The following is a 15380-nucleotide window of genomic DNA, read 5'->3' as shown; positions in this document are numbered from 1 at the left end:
TTACTTGTGGCTCTTGTAAGCCTAATTCATTCTACCTGTATTGCTATGTGGTTGAGACAGCAGAGGGAGGGTGGGCTAGAAAGTCTAAAATGCCTCATTCCTTTGGTCCACCTCTGACATTCAAATACAGGTTTTATGAGCTTAGTGTTTGATATCATTTACGATCTCCACTCCAATCAAATTTAGGTTCAATGTGATAGTTAGATTTAATTAGAGTCAAATTCCTCTTTTATTTTGGTTTTATCTTAATCACCCCTTTTATTCGCTAGCCCAGGAGCCTGTAATTTCCCACACGGGCACCCAGATATGCTGTATTACACACTCAGGAGCAGGAGACAAACAGTTTGCTGTCATACACGTTTACTGCCAGAAACTTTTCACTCTGAAATAGCTGAGTCAAGACAGCACAGAAACAAATGTAATTTCTCCAAAGACTCTTTTCTAAAAACAATATCAGAATACGATATTTTCCATGAAACTCTCTCTGCTAAGAAGAACATATGTGTGTAGATATAAACATAAGAAGACTTTCCAAGACGAGTAACAAGATGGGAAAGTACCCAACAGTGGGAAACAGTCTGTATGACCAACCAGATCCCCTAGACACAGAGGAGAAAGAGGCAAATCGCAGAATTTTAAAGCTTAAAGGAATCTCAATGACCACCCAATCCCATTCTCTGCAAACTCTTTTCAAGTGCGGATTCTTTTGTTCAAGAGAAATCTTATCCTGAAGATTGATATAAAAGCCGAGATGCTCTTACTGAATCAGGGAGGAGCCGCCTGGAGCCTAACCCACTCTGATCCCATTCTCTCACACACCCACCCCCAGCAGCTCCTATGAGGGCTTCAGGGATCTCCAGGGTTCCTTAGAGCACAGTTTGAAAGTTGCTATTCTAACCCAGCCTCCTCCTTTCACCATCAGGGGATATGAAGCCCAGAGAAGCTACCTGACTTGTCTGAGGTTACACAGCAAGTCAGAATCCTCAGCAATCCTCTTATCTTCCTTCAACAATTTTTCCATGATGACACTTGAGTCCTCTAATGAACTGCCTTTTGTTTCCCCAGACTGTATGTGTGTTTGTATTTGTGTTTGTACCCATGCCTGGTGCTCCCAAGAAAACCTAACAAACCAGTCCCTGCTTTCACTCTAAAGCTTAGAGTCTGCAGTTTGGACACAGGTCTCGGCTGCCCAGGAGAGCTGGAAGCACAGGGCAAAAAGGCAGGGGGCCATCAGTGCTGTCCTGCAGGTGACTGGGGACTTCTGTTTTCAGCCTAAGTCGGGTCCTGTTTCTGATCTTATAGGGATGAAGGTAGTTCTCACAAAGACACCTGAGAGCTGGCATCCAGGTCAGACCCCAGCCTCGTAGCTGTGGTCACCTGACTGAGCCCCTAAACCTCTTCTTTTCCCCATCTGTAAAGGGGAAGGTAAGAGAGAAAACAACCCCATGGCACATTATGTCCCAAGAGGATAGAAGTTGAGTAAGTTACTGTGTCCTATGGCTGGTTATGCTTTGGGTGAAAAGTAGAAACAAGGCCCCAACATTGGTTCTACAAACTGGCTGTTCCCTTCAATCTGCTGGGAAGGCATGGGTTTAGAGGAAGTGGTGGAGAAGGGCTTTCTGATTAATGTGTTCTGTCAAAGAAAATGCTACAATCAGAACAAACAAAGAGCTCACACAGTGCTTCACTCGCAGGACCTCGTATGAGGGTAGGTCCTGTTATTTGCATTAGAGAGACTTAAGTTATTAGCTAACTAGTTAAGTGGTTCAAGGTGACATGACTAGAAAATGATGCACCTAGATTTGAATTCAGTCATCTAACTGCAAAAAAAAAAAAAACCGTCTAGCTGCAGAGTCTGTTCTTAACCACTGCCCTATCCTACCCTTCCACCTTACTGCTGGGGGCGGGGGAGGGAAGGAGGGCTGCAGAGATGGGCACCATGGCTAGATTCCTGTTTCCCCTCCAGCTTGCCCAAAAGAGAGTTCCCAGCAAACGCAGGATCCAGCAAAGCTCCCAGAGGCGAGAATTCTCAGCTTGTTTACTGACTCCCTGGGTGGGGAGCAGGGGAGCCGGGGTGGGGGGTGAGCTGGGCACAAAAGCAGGATAAAGGTAAACTTTCTGTGTGTGAGAACTGTTCCCCCTCCAAGGAGCCGTGTCACACTGTATGTCACCGTCATCAAAGGGGTTGTGCATAAACCTGAAAAACCAAACGGACCTGTCTGTAGGTGTTACTTATATCACAAGGCTACAGGTGCCTTTATTTCCACCGTACGCCGGTGCTGGGAGTGCCTGCCTTCTCTTGTCTTGAAAACCTCCTCTTTGGACCCAGCACCGCCGTCCTCACGTAAGCACCTTTTCTTTGCTCTTTTGGATAAATCGTAAGGGGCGTCAGGGCTTAGTGGCTCTGGTGGGGGGCCTGGGTCTGTGGGTCCGTCCCCAGCTCCAGATGGCCAGGCCTCCTGCCACGTCCATCAGTCACAGTACCTCCCCGGAGCTGTTTGACTGGGATTTAACTGCTGGCCTGAGAGAGACGTTTTTGCTTCCTCAGGCTGTGTAGCCACCCAACCCCTTCGTGGCAACCCCTGCCCCCTCTGGGTCACTTGATTAAACCAAGGGGAACTCACTGATAGAGAATGCGTACGGGCACGCCATTCTCTACCCTTCTTCAAGCTAACCTGAGGAAGGGAAGCTGGATTTTACACCAAAAAATATTCAGCTTCAAGAAAAGCCCACCTCCTCCTGCCTAAGCGCCTCCTTTTCCCATTGGCCTGCTCATGGAGCACCCCCTTGAAACAGAAAAAAAAAATAGTTGCCTTATTACAGTTTGGGGAATTTTCCAGGAGATTGTCTGAACATAACAGCTTAAAGGAAACCCATTCTGCACTCTCACACCTCCTCAGTATAGAATGCTTCCAGAAAAGCAATGGTTAGGGTTTTTCCACTGTATTCTCAGACCTTTTCTAAGACTCTGCACTATGTGAGGTTCTTGAGCGTTCGCCCCCTGCTGGCAGACTGGTGTAGCATATGCTCCCTTCTCCCGCGGGAGCTGAGGACCCACATTCATTCTGATATGCTTCATTCTGATGTGCTGAGAATTTTACAACCTGGAAATGCTGTCAGAGATCATTAGGGACAATGATCCCTAATTGTCTTTACAGAGGAGGAAACTGAAGCCTAGCAAGGTAAAGTGATTCAGGGAGACAGCTTCATGTTTTAGTCTAAAGACCCAGGGGAAGAGATTGTTTGCCCTTCTGAGCGAAAGCTTAATTCTTTTGTCCTTATGTTCGCTGTGAGAGGGTTTTCTGGTGATTCAAAGCGTTCTTGGTAATAAGAGTTTTCACAGATTGGTTGTCTGCTTTTCTCAGAAGTCACCTAAGTAGCAACCTTTTAGAATACTGATGACAGTTGATTCCCCCATCCCCTGCTGGGACAGTAATGGACATACACGTTATGTCTGCTCATCTACATATATTACCTAATTTTGTTAAATCTTTGGGTTATCCTGAGTATTGCATGTTAAAATCTCCATTTGAGAGATGAGCTCAAAGAGGGTTGTGGATTTTGACACAACACACCTTATATGAAACAAAAAAAGAGAATAAAATTTCAGCAGGCTGAGTAGTAAGAAATGTGTCCCACATCCCTTTCCTTGTGAGTGGCAGAGGTAGGATTTAAATCCCAATGGATTTAATATAGCTTCCCAGGTAGCTCAGTGGGTAAAGAATCCACTTGCAGTGCAGGAGCTGCAGGAGATGCAGGTTCCATCCCCGAGTTGGGAAGATCCCCTGGAGAAGGGCATGGAAACCCACTCCAGTATTCTTGCCTGGAGAATCTCATGGGCAGAGAAGCTTGGCAGGCTCCAGTCCCCAGCATTGCAGAGTTTGGACACGACTGAAGCGACTGAGCACACACACATGGGTTTAACCCAAACCCAGTGAGCCTTGTATGGGAGCCCATGGTAAACTATTCAGCACAACTCCTATGAGTTTTTGCGGCACCTTTAGAAAAACAACTAAAAAACGAACAAACTAGCAAACTTCTGATACAAGCCAAAGGAAGATGAGGAATCACTTGGCAAGACATCAGCAAAGCAGTCTCATAGCTGCTCTGGTTTTTCCCAGAAGAGCAAACACTCAAGCACCCAACCCACAAGCCTTTAGCAGAAAGCATTGAAATAGTTCAACCAATGGGTTTTCCTCCATGTGTCTCTTCTGAGGGAGGTCCAAAAGGTAGGAAGTAGACCCTGCCTTGCCCGTAGGGCTCGGAACCTGGTGGGCATTGGGGTATCGCTGGGACTTGAGAGGAGGAAAAGCATTATTCTTCCCAGCGAGATGGCCCCGATGGTGAGATCAAGGAAGGCCCTCCCGAGCCCCCTTTTCCATGGTTTACACCTTCACAGCCCGTTCTGTGCAGTGATGCTTTGGTGCATAAACAGCCAATGTGTAGGTGCTTAATTGGGTGAATTTTTGGTCACATGCCCAGAGTGAAGTTGATGATCTCTGCCAGGGTCAGGAAGGAATTTTCCTTGTCTGGCAGACTGGCCAAGGCTGGGTGGTTTGCGCCTTCCGCTCTCTCTGGAAGGCTGAACAGAGGTGCCATGGACACGACACCTGTGACTGCCGCCTCTGACTCGTGTGAGGGCAAGAAGCCCACAGGCCTGTATCTCTGACTGTGTGGACCCTTCCGGTGCACGCTTGGTGAGTGAACCAGACTCTCAGAAGGGCAGGAAGCCCCTGGAGGCACCAAGGACCTGAGTGTCCAGGCCATTCCCAAAGGTCCAGCCAGCCTTTCTCACGCCTGGAAGAGAACCCACTTGATTCTCCCCTCTTGTGCTGAAAGTGCTTGATTCTTTCCTACCTACTAGGCAGCTAAAGTGTTGATTACACTTTGGGGAGACTGGGTCTGTAGACGGGCAGTGAGCGAGGGTTCAGAATACTTAAGGGGTCTGGCTAACCCAGGCAAAGAATGTCCAGAGGTCACAGCTGAAAGTGGGTATGGGAGGAAAAGGAGAAGAGAAAATCATGGGAATTATTTTATAGCTAAAACTTTCATCTCTGTATGATTGAATTGTACTCCAATTTGGTGAGCGTACTTGACCGCAATATCCATCTATAGCCGTCATATATGCCTATGTGTGTGCGTGCACGTGTATGGCTGTGTCAGCCAAATCGGGTGGGATCCTGAAGAAAATCACGCAGCTAGGGTATGTGTTAGAGTCCATCTCACTGTTGCGTTCATGCAGCCGATGAAGTATTGAGGCTCCAAGAAAAGTGAGAGGCAGAATCACGACAATGCTCCTTCTATGAGGACAAGTCAGCCAGTCTCTCAAAAACCAAAAATGCGGGGTTACAACAGCAGGCCTAGGACCCTCCCTAGGCTTCCCCTACTTGTCCTGCTGCTGACTCTAAGTCTAACCCAATGCTTTGCTACCTTTTTTTCCCACTGTCACCCCCTTTTTTGTTCTTTTTTTTTTTTAAGAATTTTTTAAGGTGGACAATTTTTAAAAGTCTTTATTGAATTGGTTGCAATATTGCTTCTGTTTAATGTTTTGGTTTTTCGGCCGCATGTGGGGTCTTAGCTCCCCAGCCACGGATTGAACCCGCTCTCCTCTGCATTGGAAGGTGAAGTTTTAACCACTGAACCACCAGGGAAGTCCCCTAGATCATTGTTTCTTAATCTTACCCCCTCCATGAAATGTTAATATCACAGATTCACCATTCATCACTTATGTACTGTGGGCTTTGAAGAGTCGTAAAGGATAATGATGGCTAAGATTTTTTTGACCCTTAAGACCAATTTTTTTTACCAATTTTTTCCCTCTTTGGTCACTGTCCCCTCGTCGGAATACATATTCTAACTTCAGGCCTAAAACTATATATCACTGGGCCTCAATGTCCTCCCTGAGAAGAGAGAACCCAAAAGCTGTTGTTGCCCACCACCCTCTTCCGCCTACATTAAAGAAATCTGAAGAGCTAAAATGTTCGGTTGTTGCAAGGACTGTAAAGGCCTAAGAAACTGGACTGCTGAATACAAAGGAGCCATTATTCCTGAACTTTCACACCTAGGGCCTGCTGGTTAAGTGGCCAAGGTCTTTTGTGGAGAGTCCAAGATTTAACAATATCCCCTCCTCCCACTGCAATAGAAAAAAGAAAAGCTGCTGCCTTTTATAAAACATACTTTTCCACAAAGCAAAAAATAATTACAGAAGAAAAACAGCATGTTGTATACCGGAAACAGCCCTTTAAGAAAACTTAATGGATATAATTTGCCATAGAAGGAACCCCCAAAGGGAATCAGATACAGACATCACCCGGTACAGCCCTGAAGAAATCACAGTGCCAGCCAGTAGGGTGGTGCAAAGAGAAAAAAAAGAAATCCTTCTAAGAGGTAAATATTGTACTGGTAACAGAGATTCCTAATTTTTCTGCTATCAAATTCAATTTACCGAATGACTTTTGAGAGCTTTGTCAGGCAGAGATGAAGAAGCACGTTCCTACTGTTGCATCCTATATCTGGAGGATTTCTAATTAACACCGGAGACCTGGGAACTGTTCTCCACATGGAAGCCACCTCTCCTTTCTCCAAGCCCACCCATGAAGGTCATGTCAGAGGTCTGCCACCCTCTTCTCCCATTTTCTGAGCCTCCGATCCAGAGGGGTAGGGGGTATTTTTACCTTGAACTGTCACTTAGGAGAACTTTTCTAGGGTCAAGTCCAGAAAGTAGAAAAGGCTTTGGGCTCCCACCAAGCCTCTTTCTTCCTCATAACCTCCCACCCCCATCCCTCCTCATCCAGCCACCTGCTCAGGGATATAAAACCAGTCAATCTGTGGGAAAATCAGAGTCCAGACCCAGGCAGCCTTGACCTCTGTTTGATATGGCTCCCAAGGGGAGATCCAGGAACATGATAATCTGCTGGGCACGTTAACCCTCTCCGGGCATCAGGAAGGAGACTTCCTAGGGAAGTCTGGCAACTTTCCAGCGATGCCCAGAGAGGGTGCCTACACATGAGAATCTGAATTCGGTTATTTCTCTGTCTGTAGCAGAGTTCTCATGCATATCTGATAGTGATGATCGTGACAGATTTGCAAACATCCCCAAATAATTGATCTCTGGTTCTGGAATCACACAGTCCCTGACCCTCTAGGGATCAAGATCCGGATTGTCCTGGTAGTGAGCCTGGGATATTTCTGTGAGCAGATGAGGCTGTGAGTGTTTGTAGAAAGGAAAGCAGATGGGTTGAAAATTGGAAAAAACTTAATTCCCTACACTGTAGGGTGTATGACTTTGACAAAGTTACACAGATTTCTTGGGCCTTAATTTTCACAACTGTAAAATGTCTGGATGCGGGAAAAGATTGGACTGACAGTAATTTCCAACATGCCAGACCACTCATGATACGTGATATAAATCCAGTCAGGGGTAGCAGACATTTTCTTAAAGCACCAGATAGTAAATATTTTAGGATTTGCAGGCCTAAAGGCAAAATCAAGTGCATTGTGCACGTATTATATAACCATTTAAAAATGTAAAATCATTTTTATCTGTGAGCCATTCAAAAATAGGTGGTGGACTAGACTGTGCCTGTAAGTTGTGCCTAGACCCTCTGATCTAGGCATGAATGACTAATTTTTATTTCAAAGCTTATATCTTTATTCTTACGTATATTAAATAAATCCTGGCTTTCCATTTATAGTAGTGATATAAAGTTTTCCTTTTAAGTAAATGCAGTTATGTTAAACAATAAGGGAGGTGATTTTTTTTAATAAATTAAATAAGTTATAATGGGGCAGGCGAATAACTAAAGTTTGGAAAATCCTGGACTAGATGACTTATAAGTTCTTGACCATCTTAAAATTCCATGCACTTAATAATCCAAGCATGGAATCTAGTCTTTGCTTTGCCACTTCCCAGCTGTGTGATCTTGAGCTGCTGTGTCCTCTTTGCTGAAGGGGTAGAACCAAGTATCTCATCAATATTATTGCAATAATAATAAGAGAATTTGGGTGAACAGGTTTTTCTAATTCACCAAGAATGAATTTTTTTTTCTCTGAATTGTGGGAATATGGAAAATAGCAAAGGGAAATTTGAAGGAGGAGACTAGTGTGGGCAAGAATGCTTGCCCCTTCTTTTCTATCCCCTCTCCAACTTCAATCAGACATCTTTTCCCAAAGCTTCCCACTCGCTGGTGTGCACAGCAACTGGGATCATGATTTCTTAAATAGACCAACCTGAGTTGTCACTCAAACTCCCTCACCTGCCACCTGGGTGTGTCATCTGGAATCTCGGAGCTCCCATCCCTTATCTATAAGACAGAACGCCTACCAGACCCTGACTCAGAGTGGTTGTTCTGGGGACACCACGAATAATAAACTGCTCAGCCCAGGGCACTCAGTGAAGCAAGTGTGTTACAGTGGCGACAAGTCCCCACTCTCTCATCCAAAACCCTGGGGTGGGACGTGCTGCAGAACTCAGAATTCTTCAAGTATCAGGAAGCCACCCAGGGTATATACTGCAGAGCACAGATTACTCCTCTCAAGATATTGCCTGCTTGGACTGCTTAAATGCATCAATATTTTCTGCAGTGTATCATATGAATATTCATCAAGTAGAACAAATGAAACTATAGCTATAGATATAAAACTGTATGGCATACTATAGTTACATATGTTTAATAAATGTATGGTTTAGTTTACATACATATATAGAAGTATAGATATAATTATATATAAAAGTTTTACAACAGTCAATTCAGGACTGTTTTTGCTGGGAAATATGTTGGCACCAAACACACCCAAATATACTTTCAGTTTCAGAGCTTTCAGATTTCAGAATTGTGGATTAGTGTTTGTGGGCACATTCACTTATAATAATTCTTTCCCTGTTTTCAGAAGTATATTTTTAGACATTATAATCCAGAGTTCAGGGGCCAGGTGAGAGAGACCAGGAAAAGTAAAGAACGAGGCGTTATTGCATAATTAAAACCTTCATCCTCAAATCCCAGCTTTGCCACTTACTGGCCATGTTACCAATTGTCTCAACCTCTCTGCCTCACTTTTTCTCATCTATAAAATGGGGATGTACACACAAACCTCACAGGATGCGGCAAGAATTAAATAATGTCACCGTGGAAGGCACTCAGAGGAGTGCCTGGCTCCTGGGAGGCTGCATGTTTGTGTTTGCTGACATAATTAAAAGCCAAGTGTAGGGACTTCCCTGGCAGTCCAGTGGTTAAGACTCTATGCTTCTACTACATGGGGCATGGGTTCAGTCCCCAGGTGGGGAACTAAGATCCCTTATGCCAGTGATACAGTCAAAAAAACAAAAAACAAGTGTTGCCCTGCTGGGGTCTCCTGTGGTGTGGCTTGCCGCCTCCTCACAGCCTCTTCTGCTATTACAGGGTGATGTTGGACTCAGTGACACACAGCACCTTCCTGCCCAACACGTCCTTCTGCGACCCCCTGATGTCGTGGACTGACCTGTTCAGCAATGAAGAGTATTACCCTGCCTTTGAGCATCAGACAGGTGTGTATGACTGGAGAAGCCCATCTGAGCTGGGACAGGTGGGGCAGGAGGTAGCGCTGGCCTCAGGTGGGCAGCAAGGCCATGACGGCCTGAAAAGGCCAGCTCTCACCCGCGTTCAGGACAGAGGGTTGCCAGAGTCCGGGGCAGGAAGAAGAGCCACTTCTGCACAGAAGAAAGCCCTAGAATCCTCACTGCAACCTCTTCCCGGCTCTGTGGCCTTGGGAAACTCCACTAACCTCTCCGAGCCTTATTTTGCTAATGGGTAAAAAGGAGATAACACCAATGTCCTGGAGCAATTAATTTAAACAAAATAGTAGAAACCCTTAGGCTGAAGCCTAGTAAGTACACTGTGATTGCTTGAGCATCCTGGCTTTAGCCAATATTTGCTAAATACTTACTAGCCGTGCCCCAGACCCTATGCCAAACACCCATTTCATCCTTACAGAAACCCTAAGAGAAATTAGTAATTATTCCCACTTTATAGATGAAGAAACTGAGGCACAGAGAGGTTTCGTGACCCACCCAAGGTCTAACAGTTAACTAAGTCTCACGCACATTGACTTGAGCTCTGTGCCCTTAACTCTCCTACATGGTCATCTTACATATGGTGTAGTGCTGTGGTTATCGGTATTAATATTATAGCTATTCTCAGAACTTTTATTTCCTTATCGCTAGAGCAGGGATGATGAATTTTATAAGGACCAAGAGAGCCAAACTGTGAAATATATAACCTGGCAACCAAGGAAGTGCTCAGTAAACAGGGGTCCCCTCGTTGTCCCCCCAGGCCGCCCTCCCCACACTTCCTCCTGTCCTAGTCCAGTTCTCTCCACCTAAGAAGAAAGCACGGGGCCTTGTGCAGGCCATAAGCCAAAGTGAGGCCAGCTGAGCTTTGCCCCAGAAACCCTCTGAGGGCCTCTGTCCCCAGGTGCCGGGTGACTGCACATCACGGCAAGCCTGGCTGACTGCTAGCACAGCAGGTACACACCCCGCGGTGGGGGTGATGCAAGCGCCGATCCAGCCCTCAGGCCTCACCACCCAGCCTTGACCCTGTGTATTCCGGCCCAGCGGGGCTCACACTCGGAGTCAGAAAGCAGGTGGCTTCCAGGAGAGGGTGAGTCTCCAAGGTCACTGTGAAATGCCCCCCTCAAGGAGTGCCTGCCTCCAGGCCAGAAACCAGCACTGCACAGACAGACCTGAGGCGCGTGCTTACATAGACCAATCCCACACCCTTCCCTAACCCTGCACGTGACACATAGGTATCTGTGACAGGGTTCACTCTCCTAGGGTCCAGATCATTGCATGGGGACCTGGCTCATCCTGCTGCACAGGACAGTTCTTCAAGCCTAAAGAGCGCCTCATTCCCAAAAAGACAATGAGAAATGTACTCAATTTCTCCCTACCCTCCCACCCTGTGTTTGGTCAAGAGGCTAAATCTGAAGGAGGAAAACAGAGGTTTCCAAGTCCTTGTCTCTTCCCTGCGTGTCCCGTGATGGTGGAGCCCAGCCCCACCCACACATAACCCAGACCTGCCATCCTGGGAGCCGCCTCTTCCTGCCTCTTCTACCAGGTGGTGTCAGAGTGGGATGGGAGAGGGTAGCCTCAGGTGCCTGCCCCATGCAGTGTTCCAGGAGCTTCTGTAGTTGTCAGGAGCTCAGACTTTGGAACCAGGCATGGCCAAGAGTGGGCCAGCTCCCTGCCATTACCAAGGGAGGGGCCAGGTTTGGGGCTTTCCCTCTTGCACTCTGGATTTCAGAAGGAGCCGAGTGTTTCTGAGCTTATAAAGATCAAGTTTGGGTGTGAAACAGTCCCAAGTGAGGACCAGGCTCCCACTGGTGGGAGGAATGCCCTGCAGGGCCTTCTGTCTTTTTGTCTCCCAGGAGGTGACACATGGGCCTGAGTATGTGCAAAAACCTTCTGAGAGGGATGTATCAGGAGATAGCCAAGTTCTCCTCCAGACACTGCTCTGCCAACTTGCCACCTTAGTGGCCATCTCTTCTGAAGTCCTTGCCCACCTCCTAGGAAATTCCAGCTTGAAGTCAGGGTTGTCCAAATGGCAGCTTCCTGTTTGGGTCCAAGGTGACGGGGCTGGTGCTGGCACTGACTGACCCCGTGACCTTGGCCAGGTTTTCCCTAACATCTCTGAGATATGTTTTCCTCAGCTAAAATAGCATCTGCCTCCCGGTGTTGGGAGGATTGACTGAGATTCCACATATAATGTGTTTAGCAAAGTGCTGGGCACTTGGTAGGTGCCCAGCAACCAAGACACCACATGGAAAAACAGCTTTCTCTCTCCTCGCCTCACTTTTCATATTGAACAAAAGCGACACGGGTCTCTATCTCAACCTATCCAATTCAGAATTGTTGGCAGCTTAGACACTTTGAAGGACTTCCCTGATGGCTCAGGCAGTAAAGCGTCTGTCTACAATGAGGGAGACCTGGGTTCGATCCCTGGGTTGGGAAGATTCCCCTGGAGAAGGAAATGGCAATCCACTCCAGTACTATTGCCTGGAAAATCCCATGGACAGAGGAGCCTGGTAGGCTACAGTCCATGGGGTTGCAAAGAGTCGGACACAACTGAGCGACTTCACTTTAGACACTTTGAGACAAAAAGGAGAGAAAGGGAGAGAGAAATGGTATGCCTGCTGGATAAATGATGTCTACAAATAAAAAGGGCAGGGAGGAATAAGCAACATGGTCAGGAGAACCAGCTATTTACTGCCTCTTAAATAGCTCTAGCAGAGGCAGCCAAACCTGAACCCTCCGTGTGTTAAGAGCTCAGGACCTGGCCTCTCTTAAAACCAGCACTTAGAGGTTGCCCTGCAGGCTGGCGAGTGGACGGTCGCAGATTGCAAAATGCTCTAGAATGTCATGAGTTCACCCTGAACTTCCCTTCAGCTCTTTTAAAATAAAGAATTATAGATACTGGAAAATTTTATCCAGCGTGGATAGTGGAGAGCTGTGTACATTTCACTAGCAGGTGATGTTTTTAAAAGATGATTTCTCCAATCGAGTTCCAGTAGCCAAGCATCTGACAAGTCATGGAATATCCTGACTCACCCCTACTTCCTGGAACTCTATCCTGACCCTCCATAAACCCACACCTCCCTCCCCTGATGGCCAAGATGGCCAGGCCAATGTGCAGTGTACCTTGGCTTTGGGATCTTGCTTATACTTTGCAGCAGAGCTTTCTAGGTTGGGGCAGCTCTAGGGGTTCTTAGGAGGTCCCTTGGGGACCTGGAGTGACAGTTGAGACAGACAAACTTTAGGCTCCCCTCTCCACCCCCACCCTCACTTTGATTCCAAAGACAGTGCAGTATAGTGGTTACCAAGGCTTGGCTGCAGGAGCTGGGTTACACCTAAATGACCTCCTCCTTGGGCTTCCCTTGTGGCTCATCCGGTAAAGAATCCACTTGCAATGTGGAAGACCTGGGTTTGATCTCTGGGATGGGAAGATACCCTGGAGAAGGGAAGGGCTACCCACTCCAGTATTCTGGCCTGGGGAATTCCATGGACTGTATAGTCCATGGGGTCGCAAAGAGCCAGACACAGCTGAGTGACTTTCACTTTCACTTTTCACCTTGCTCAGCCACTTACTCGTTGTGTGACCTCAAGAAGGGCTTTCACCATTCTCTGCCTTTCTTTCTTCATTTACTTTGTAAAATAGGCTACATGATCCAGGACCTTGAGTTGAGGATGGGATAAGAAAACTCAAGAGTGTAGCAGAGTAACTGGCATGTACTAAGTGCTCAACAAATACGTTAGCTATAGGAGATTTTATGGCTTCCCTGGTGACTCAGCAGTGAAGAATCCACCTGCAGTGCAGGAGGTACAGCAGACTCGTGTTCAGTCCCTGTGTTGGGAAGAGCCCCTGGACGAGGGCATGGAAACCCACTCCAGTACTCTTGCCCTGGGAAATCCCATAGACAGAGAAGCCTGGCGGGCTACAGTCCATGGGGCTGCAAGCAGTCAGATACGACTGAAGCCACTGAGCACAAGCACAAGGAGATTTTATTTGACGGAAAAAAAAATTTTTTTAAGGTACAAAATGCTGATCTTGGGTATTAACATCCAGATACTCAGAGAGAGAGGTATCTGGGTTCCAGGGGGGCTTTTCTTAAGTAAGATTCCTATTCCAGGTATAGGAATCTTTGAGATAGGATCTTTGAGATCAAAGAGAGTCTCAGAATTTCTAAATCAAAATCAAATAATGAAATATAAAATCATCAGAAAGCCTAAGGTGAGCCCCGTGGCGGTGGTCATACCCCAGCACACTCCCAAGGACAGACCTCACTGCCAGCCACCTCCAGCCTCTCCCGCACGCGTCTGAGCCTTTGGGCAGCTGTGGCCTGGGACGGCTTAGGGCCTGGTGCTCTCTGTCCTTTCTAACCACATGCTCGTGGCCTCAGCTTTTGGATGATACCCAGCCAGCCTTCTCATCTCTTCCCCATCCAGTTTCTCACACTGCTCCAGGCTCTTTTTTTTTTTTTTCCATCTCATGGTCTAAATCACTCCACAGGCTTAGAAGGAAAGTCAAGAAAGACTATTGGATGGGGCTAGACCAACTCTGGAGGGAAACCTAGAAGCCATATATCATTTCAGGTCCCTCCTCGTAAAGTCCTTCCTTTCAGTGACAAACCACAATTGACGGTGCCCTGTGCTACCTAGTCCATTCACTGGCCCTCTTCAGTACTGCTCCAGGCAAAAGACTTTCCCAGGTTCTGATGCTAATAAATCATGCTAATTACAGTCCAGGCTGGCTAACTCAGGTCTCCTCCGACCCAGACTGTCTGCCTCCATCTCGCTGAGTCCTTGGGTTCCTTTGTTCTGCATGTCCCTCAGTTAGACTGAGGCCCTGGTGGAGACAGCGTCATTTCCCCAAGAACAAATGTTGTCCCCAAATAATAACTAATTACAAGTGACACAGGGAATTGTTGATCTGAATTGTCATCCAGATCACTGGGCTAAGTTTCTCTCAGCCCATGCATCATTTCTCTTCCATTTCACAGCAAGCTTCCTAAAAGATAGACACTATTATTATTCCTGTTTTACAGATGAATGAAGCTGAAGTCCAGAGAGGTTAGGAAACTTTACTAGGATTGCACAGCTAACAAGTGGAGGAAATGCAATTAACATAGTGGTATGGAGTGACCCCAATATTAACAAGTACATGTTAATATTTAACATTAATGGTATTGAATGAGCACTTACTCTCTGCCTGTCCTGTTCCAAGCACTTTCCATGCATTGATTCACTTAATCTTTGTAACAGCCTGGAGAGGCAGATCCTATTATTCCCATTTTGCTAACAAGTTCTGGGAGGCAGGCCCCCTAAGTGTGAGATCACACACACTTCCAGCTTTAAGGGAGAATTCAAATAACAAGCTCCAGAAAAGTAATTTTTCAAGGAGCCTTGTGGTGTTAAGGAGGAGAAGCCATCTAGTACCTTCCCCTTAACTCCCAGCAGAGCAGCACTGCTTTTTTCCAGATAAACTTCAATTTGAAGAAAATACTATTCAGCTAAAAATAAAAAATAAAAATTCTGCCTCTACCAACCCCAAATTCCCAGTCCATCCCTCTCCCTCCCCAGACTATTGCATTTAGATTGGATAAACAACAAGATGGTACTGTATGCACAAGAAACTATGTCCAATCTCCTGGGATAAACCAAGATGGAAAAGGATATTTTTAAAAGAATGCGTATATATGCAAAACTGAGTCACTTTGGGCTTCCCTGGTGGCTGATGGTAAAGAATCTGCCTGCAATGAGGGAGACCTGGGTTCGATCCCTGGGTTAGGAAGATCCCCTGGAGAAGGGAATGGCAACCCACTCCAGTATTCTTGCCTGGAGAATCCCATGG

At 46.5% G+C, this 15380-nt stretch overlaps 1 protein-coding gene across 2 annotated transcripts in view; it reads left to right on the top strand.

The window, feature by feature from the left end:
* Window positions 1-2262: 2262 nt before the first annotated feature.
* ELF5 (E74-like factor 5 (ets domain transcription factor)) overlaps window positions 2263-15380 on the top strand; it is a 33180-nt gene continuing 20062 nt past the window's right edge. Inside the window, exons 1-2 of one of the 2 annotated variants that reach the window (XM_010831841.1) lie at window positions 2263-2344; window positions 9399-9523. In XM_010831841.1, the coding sequence (XP_010830143.1) occupies window positions 9403-9523 (121 nt within the window). In that variant the 5' untranslated portion in view covers window positions 2263-2344; window positions 9399-9402. Of the gene's footprint in view, window positions 2345-4541; window positions 4698-9398; window positions 9524-15380 lie in introns of those variants that run through there. The other variant, XM_010831840.1, reaches the window with a different exon arrangement.

This window comes from Bison bison, unplaced genomic scaffold (genome assembly GCF_000754665.1).
Source record: "Bison bison bison isolate TAMUID 2011002044 unplaced genomic scaffold, Bison_UMD1.0 scf7180017864531, whole genome shotgun sequence".
Classification (NCBI taxonomy): domain Eukaryota; kingdom Metazoa; phylum Chordata; class Mammalia; order Artiodactyla; family Bovidae; genus Bison; species Bison bison.
This window is presented reverse-complemented; position numbering and strand designations above follow the sequence as displayed.